At 39.2% G+C, this 8,174-nt stretch overlaps 1 protein-coding gene across 1 annotated transcript in view; it reads left to right on the top strand.

Annotated features, from left to right (window-relative positions):
• NBAS (neuroblastoma amplified sequence) overlaps positions 1-8,174 on the top strand; it is a 367,205-nt gene that overhangs the window by 322,553 nt on the left and 36,478 nt on the right. The window contains 1 exon segment of the mRNA XM_023511811.1: positions 884-1,079. Coding sequence (XP_023367579.1) covers positions 884-1,079 — 196 coding nt within the window.

Here is an 8,174-nt window from a genome sequence, read left to right as displayed (position 1 = left end):
ATGGATTAGGTTTAGGGCAGGTTAGTCTGGGATTCTGATTTACAGCTGAAAACTTAAAAGGATTTACAACAAAACCCACACAACACAGTGCTCTTGCGTGGATCTCCAGGGCTGAGTGGGAGTGAGTCTTCTATTTAGATAACAACCTAACAGCCATCGATAGTAACTCATTGATATCGTCACCAAATGAATTCTTTTCCTAAGATGGTATTTGTGATTATAACAGAAGAGATTGTAGTGCTGGGTAGAAAGTTGTATCAACTATCCCCTTTTGTGAACCCTTTTAGACTTCATAGTTCTATAAGAACCAAGTATTCATATTTTATTTTTAGGGTACTGTTAAATTTGATACTCAAACCTCACATTAAAATTCTAATCACCAATGAAGAGTGATAGAAAGAACATGGGCTTTGGGGCCACACTGCATCATCTATTATAAGTGTGCGTGGGCATATTGTATCACCTCCCAAAGGCTATTTCCTCATCTATAAAACGTAATTTGTGATACCTACTTTACATAATTATTGTCAACTAGTAAGAGTACATATAAAATTGCTAAAATAGCACCTGGTACTATTACTATCATTAATAGAAATAAGCTTTACTACTTATTAAATCTTATACAAGAAATAAACTAGCTAAGGACATGTTAGTTAATGATTATTTTTACCTGCTTTATATATAAACTCATTCTAATGTAAAACTGTTTAAAAGTTACATTTTACATAGTTTTTAAGAACCCATTATGGTTTGCAAGAAGCTATTTAAAAACCAAATTTTTTTCCTCTGAAGAAGACAAAAGTCATTTAATAAGCAAGTATGTAGGTCAGTGACCACATCTGCTTACTGTAAGGGACATCCACCCTTTGGGTTTGCCCTGCAGAGAGGAGCTGGTTTCCTCGGAGGACCTGCTGGAGTGGCTGCGGCCCTTCTGTGCTGATGACACCTGGCCGGTGCGGCCCCGCATCCACGTGCTGCAGGTTTTGGAGCAGTCCTTTCACCTGACCGAAGAGGACAGCAAGCTCCTCGTGTTCTTCAGGACTGAAGCCATCCTCAAAGCCACCTGGCCCCAGAGACAGGTAAGGGAGCACCTGATTGATTTTTTTCCTTATGAACAGTAATTAGAGGTCTGCTCTTGATTACTTTAACCTACTTTCAACTAAATAATCAGCTTGGCGATACAAATTTTCCAAAAGGTTTCCAGGTCCAGCTAGTCAGTGACTGCATATGTGCGACAAAATGTATTTCTGTTTTTCCGTATGTTTGAACGTGCATATGTGTAAAGATGATGTCTCACTCTCCAAACTTGTGTATATCAGTTTTCTCCTCATGGAGATAGGATGATTCACAGTATCAGTTAATTATGCTGGCTTACCCTTTCCCGGGAAAATTGCAGATCTGAACTGAAATGTCCGTTTATGCTCAACCAGGGCTGCCCCCCCCCTTCTCCTCTGTACTTAGATGGATGTGATGTGGCAGAGACAATAGATCGTAGTTTCTCCACACTGTTCTTTGAGACTCACTCAGCTCATCTTCTCACTGGAACCTTCCCTGACCATTTCACATTTGATTGAACCTTGAGTTCCACGTATTTGAGCTTTACTTACTCATTATTGTAAATCATTTTGTAATAATCTTACTCAAAATTTTGCCTTCCCACCTTCATGAAAACTCTGAAGCTCTGGAGGATGCACTTCCCATTTTTTGAATCCCTTTAAGTTTCCTGTGGACATACTCAGAGCTTAAATTCTTATTGTTTGAGTAAATGGAAATGCTAAGTACTAAATCAAAGAAATTTGGTAGCTGTTGAAGTTTGGCTTAAATTCTAAACTGATGCATCCTAAGGATATGGAGTCCAGAGTCAGGAACCTCAGTCAGAGATTGAGGAGAGACGGGCGCCATCAAGTCAGCACAGGCTCCAAACCACGACTTCCCAGATAATCTCAGCTGCAAGAGTTTCCTGGGAGTCTGACTCCAGCTCAATCTACCTTCTAATTTTAAAGCTTTATTTATAATTTATATCCTTATTGCTACATCTAAAGACCAGTGAATTTCTTTTTTGAAAAATAAATATTAAGAATATCTCGGGGCTCATCTCAGAGCATCTTTGTCATTATTATTTCACGTGTTTTTATTTCCATCTGCAAGACAAATAGGTAAATAATATTGTTTACTCTTCAGAGTTAGCGAAATTGAGATCCAAAAAAGGTGGATCAGAGATTTTCCAGTCTTGCCAAATCACCGAAACAGGTTGTAATAAAAACGTCACTCATATCTGAGTAAGACTCTCTGAAGCACCATGACCTTCCCAACCAGCATGTTCAGTCTCATTGCTTCACTCTGAATTACATCAGAAGACAGTTGTTTTGCCCCATGGAATGTTAGTTTCTGGCTGGTCTGGAAGCAAACGAACATGACCATAGTCATGCACTTTCCTGACACAGTGTTCACTTTCCAAGTTCTCAGCCGTGTTCAATGTCTTCACCTCCCTTGATTGCAGGAGTCTGCCAGTATGATGAGCTGGTTTCTCTGGTGGGAACCTCACTGTATGTTCTGTCAATCTATGTACTGAGACTATTATAGCCAAGAAAAGGGGAAACATCCATCTTATCTGTCATGTTGAAACACCACAACATACACTTTGATATTGGGGCCCAAGCTCTTCATAAATAATATAAGTATCACTGCTGTTTCTTCTTTAAGCTTTTCTCAATGTTCCAATTACTTAAGTTGTAATTTTGATAAGATTTTAATGATTTCTGAATATTTCTGAAATTATAATTTCCTTATAGCTTAACTTTTTCTAAAAACAAGACTTAAGGCAGTTTAGCCTCTGCTATTAAGATTCCTTTTTCATGTACTTTTCTAAATTGACTTGACTTTACAGCTGTGAATGCAAACTATTTCCTCTCAATTCCCCAGTCTGTGTATGATGCCACATCTCACCATTAATTCCTCTGTGGTGGTGCAAACTTTTTCAGATCCTCTAGGAAATATCTCTCCCAAAAGGCCCTGAATGATTAGTAATATTTGTGTCATGTCCTCCTAATCCTTTTAATAATATCTTCTCTGCTTTCTACTTTCCCCTGATATAAGAGGGATTTTCCTGTTCTTGACTGTTAATGATCTAAGTTTTAAATACAGAATTGGGTAACAGAGATAAGAATCTACCACAGGGGTCTAATGATGCTATTCACTGACAGTCTTGATGGTCTAAGAAATAAAACTGTGTCTCTCCCTCCTCCTTTAGAAATTAGGTATTCTACGCCTGCCCAGCATTGCTGATTTAAATCTGTATTGAAGGACAAATGAATTTTATGGGTGAATTATGTCTTATAATTATAAATAACTTCTTATTTGAAGAGTGAATGCAGGAAAATTATGGGCTTAGAATGAAAACATCAACAAGTGGAATTTTAAAGAACTATGTCCATAGTTTAAATCTGTTAAATTATTGTTTTTCAAAAATTATCTTACCTTTGACTGGAGCAATAGAAAATTCAGGGCCCTGGTGGATGAGAACACGTGTGTGTCTCTGTCCCTCTACCAATAGTTTTATCATCCTGGGGACGACTCGTAAACTATGCGCCTTGGCTGGTTGGTGGGTAACAGGGACGCTTGAACTGGAGGGGCTAGAGGATGGTGTGCTCCCCTCCTCTGTGATTTCCTCCGCCCACGTTAGACTGTATTTTTCATCTCCACCTCCCAGACACCCAGACGATCTGCAGTGTTGACTGGATGGGCCTCATTTTCTTCACTTTCTCCCTATCCCCTTCTTAATTTGCAGAGGCACTCTAGGTAACATGAAGGATGGAGACGGGTTCTTACAGCGTGAGGATAAGAATAGATAATGATATTGCAATGTTCAATTACCAAAAAATGTAGGACTGCTCCCTTCACTGTGGCTGGTAATCCTCTTAGGCAGACTTTGCATACATCAAAGAGGGACTTAATATTTAATTATCCTTGAGGTACCCAAAGTAGTGGCCCCACAAATCAATGTGTTGCTGGGAAACCAGCCAGCTACTGCAAAATTAAACACAGAGCCTGTGGTGCCTGCTACCTCCCTGGTTCTCAGAGAGACAGCAATTTCTAGTTTTCTAATGATTGGTTAACAGAATTAAAAATTCAGAGGCCCTCATTTTTCAACAGTTGGAGAGACTTTCGTTTCCATTCCAGAAATGTGCCCCAGTTTGTGGTGGGAGGCAGGAAGAGGCGGACTTGAAGGGTAGGGAGAGGATGACTGTACTGTGTTAATCCCGTTGGTGCAGTTTATCTGAGTTTTTCAGCTTTTGTAATTTTCTAGTTAACTGGTGCATGAAAAATATGGGTAAAAATACTGATGTTTCCTTAAAAAAATCCCATACCTCGTCATCCCAATTTTTTTTTTTTTTTACCATTTTTATGTGAAAGAGAACACGTGGCTGAAAGTTTTACCTTTAAAATTTTAGTGTATGTGAATTTGTGGTTGTAAGTGATCACCAAAAGAATTGGTTTGAGACAACTTGTAATCTCATTGCAAATTCATGGTTTTACCTGCTCTGGAATGTGCAAAGGTGTATTAACCCTTCTTTTCAGAAACCATTGGGGTCTATTTGCTAAAACATTAATAAAGTATATACTTTTCTGTCAGATGGAGTTCAGAGAACAATGACAAAAGTCCAATATGTGAAGCTATTTTTAGTTCCTTGGAAATAATTTACTGTTACTGAACTGTCTTTAGAGCTAATGACATGATTTGCTTAACCAAATACGGGATAGTATTTGATGTTGAAAATATGTGTGCCCATGTATACATAATAGCTGTGAAATCACAGATTGCTAAAATGAGAAGAGGTGGTCAAAACAATCCCACTTCAGTGGTCATATTTTATTCAAAAAGATGTGCGTGTCCAGAAAGGAGAAATGACTTCCTCAGATTGTAGTTGAAATGTCACCTTTTCTAAAATGACTACATAGCCCAGATTAACCATTCCGTCCTAATCTATTTCATTGCTGTCCTAGTTCTCTACACATCACTTGCCACTGTCTGCTAACTTCTTCCTACATATCTTTATGTTTGTTTATCGTAAGGTGTCTTGTTTCTTCTGTTAGGATATAAATTCCTTGAAAACAAGGTTCTCAGAGATACTCAATAAATATTTGTTGCATAAATGAATATTAAATCTTAAAAACTTATCCAAGGTCACCCTTAAAATGGCAGGGCCAGGACTCCTGACTTCCAGTCTGACGTTCTTGCCATTAATGAGGAGGGATGAGACTGTTCTGCTTCCTCTCGACATGCGAGCCAAATGATTTGCGGGAGTGATGGGCAGAGTTTCCTGCAGGGCAGCCTGGTGCCTTTACATCCACGCCATTCTGTATTAATTTGCTATACTTTGCTGATGGTGATTTCCAACCAGCCAACTGCTTCTCATGTGGAGGTGAACAAGTCACAAACATGGCTTTCTATATAGGAGTGAAACGTCTGAAATGTTAGAACGTGCCTTTCCCCCAGGATGATGAGACCATCTGTATTAATTATGCCTACAGAATTTGGAGGTGTTGAGAGTCTCTCTTTATGACTAACAGGTGCTTTCCTTTAAAGCCCTGCTCTCTCACTGGCATCACTGGGGGAAGAAGGAGGACCTTGAAATGTGTCCTACATGTACTTTGATCCTTAGAACTCTCTTGCCAAGTAGTTACCATTCTCTCTGTTTGAAACACACCCGTGGGACCAGTTTAAGGTGCACGTGGTACTCAAACCCCCGTTCTCTCTGACCCTATACTACACTTCTTCTGTGCTTGGGAAATATATTTGGGAGCACTGAACTACGTCAAGTATGGCCCTTCTCTCTTCCCACTGTCACTTTACATAGATTAAAATTTGATTAAACATGAGATATCAGGAGTTTGAAGGAGAAAAGAAAGCCTTCCTTGCTTCATCTTTTAGCATTTGTCACTGTCTGAATCATCATAGTATATATGTTCAGTGCTGCTTAATTAAAATATGGAAAAATGCTGTGCCTAATAACTGTCGTGTGAACAAAGCGATGTGTGAAATATTCATCAAGCGTGTATTATGTGCCACATACTACGCTGTACTCTAGGGATGGAAAACTAGGCAAGGCAATTGGTAGTGAAATTTTTGAGCTCCTTAGCCACACAGACCTGAATTCAAATCCTAGTTTTTCCACTCACAACCTCTGTGAGCTTGGAAGTGTTGGTAAATATCTCACAACCTCAGTTTCCTTGTCCATAGAATGGAAATCATGTGCATGTACAGTTATTGTAAGGATTAAATGGGATAATACATATTCAAAAACCCAGTCCAGGTAGGTGGATCTCATTGGTGAAGGGCCCTCACACTGGCGGAGAACAGACCTATGAACAGGGAAGTAAATACCCTCAGGTTTTCATGTGCAGTGAGAGACGGCTGCAGGTGCCCAGGAGTTGGGGGGCGTGGGGCCTTTCTGCTTGGAGGCGGTGAGGAAGGACTGCTCTGAGGAGGTGGTGCTGGAACCAAGGGCCGCATAGCTGGGGAACAGTATGAAGATGAGAGTCATCAAGAGATGAAAGTGAGGGAAGGGAGCCAGATAAAGGGGTCTTGAGTGTGACACTCAGGCTTTACTCTGACAGTGCTAGGGCAACACAGAAGGCTGTGGCCAGGAAAGCCACACAATCAGATTTGTGTTTGGGGAAGAGCCCTGTGACTTCTGCGTGAACTGTGGACTAGAAGGAGCCTGGCTGGAGGGATACCAGAGGACAAAAGTGGTGGTCTTGTTGCCTTGACTGGGCCCTGAACTTTGTTAATAGTTCTCTGGAACAGTTCCTAAGTCTTGTTTGTTGTTATCGTCTTTTGCAACTTTGACATTTTTAAAGAGTACTGGCCAAATTATTGTGTAAAATGTTCCCTCGTTTTGGTAAGAATACCGCAGGAGCAAGGCTGTGTTCTTAGTGACTACATCAGGAGAGTGTCAATTTGTTTCATCCAACTTTTGTCACTGGATTGAGTTGGAATCATCTTATTTCTTCTTTGTAAAATTACTGTTTTCCCCTTTGAAATTAGTAGTGTGATCGGGGAGTTACTTTGAGATTCTGCAAACATTCTCATCATACTTTCATCTCTAATTTTAGCGTGAATTGGTGTTATTGCCTGAGATAATTATTACTGCAGGGCTTGCCAAGTAGCGGGTTTTTCCTGTTATCTGTCCTCCTTCTCTTGTATTTATTTATTCAGCTATTTATTTATCTCAGTAAGAGCTCCCAGATTCTCATTTTGTTCTATTTTTGTAATTATTACTATCATTATTATTATTATTTGCTCAGGTTATCTCAGATTTTGCCGTTGGAGGTTCCCTTCAAGTTTTCTCGTTCTGATGTGTGCCCATCATTATGGAGTAGTTCTTTACTTTCTGGCAAACATACCAATTTTGAGAATCCACTTGCAGTTTTTCTTCTTTTTTTTCTTTCTTTTTTTTTATTGCAGTTTTTCTTTTTTTCTTTCTTTTTAAATTTTTTTTTTATTGCAGTTTTTTTTTTTTTTTTTTTTTGGTCGGGGCTGGGCTCAAACCCTCCACCCTCGGCATCTCTTGCAGTTTTTCTATTCAACCGCAGATTCACTCGTAGATTTTTAAAGAGCCTTGGCTCATTTTATTGAAGAAGTATATTTAGGAGCCAACACAGGTGCTGGGTATGCTCCTTGGGAATGTGGTATTACAGCTTATAGGTCCTTTAAAGGAGACAGACTGGGAAATACATATATGAGAATACACATCTCTACATCTGTTTCTGTATTTATTAAAGATCTTAAGTTCATATTGATAATTCTAATTCCAGTGTAATGCCACGGAGTTCAATCAAGCCTTCCCCCTTTCGTTATTTGTAAATTCCTTTCTATGTCAATGAGAAACTTGGGTCTCTTTATCCACAGTGTGTTTATAAATTTGCTCAATCGTAGAGTACACATAAAGGAATTTAGGAATTAGTAGCTAGAATATTATATCTCTGAAGATTTCTTTTTATCTTTAGCCTTAGCATAATAATACTAAAATACCTCTGAAGGTTTCTTTTTATCTTTAGCCTTAGAGTAGTAATGCTAAATAATACTAATACTTTCAAGGTTACTTAAGTCTTCTTTCTTCCTCTCCTCTCCTCCCCTCCCCTCCCTTCCCCTCTCCCTCACACACACACAC

The sequence above is a fragment of the Otolemur garnettii genome, unplaced genomic scaffold (genome assembly GCF_000181295.1).
Source record: "Otolemur garnettii isolate 467f Iridium unplaced genomic scaffold, OtoGar3 scaffold00022, whole genome shotgun sequence".
NCBI classification, from domain to species: domain Eukaryota; kingdom Metazoa; phylum Chordata; class Mammalia; order Primates; family Galagidae; genus Otolemur; species Otolemur garnettii.
Note: the sequence above shows the minus strand (reverse complement) of the source record. Positions and strands in the feature narration are given on the sequence as shown.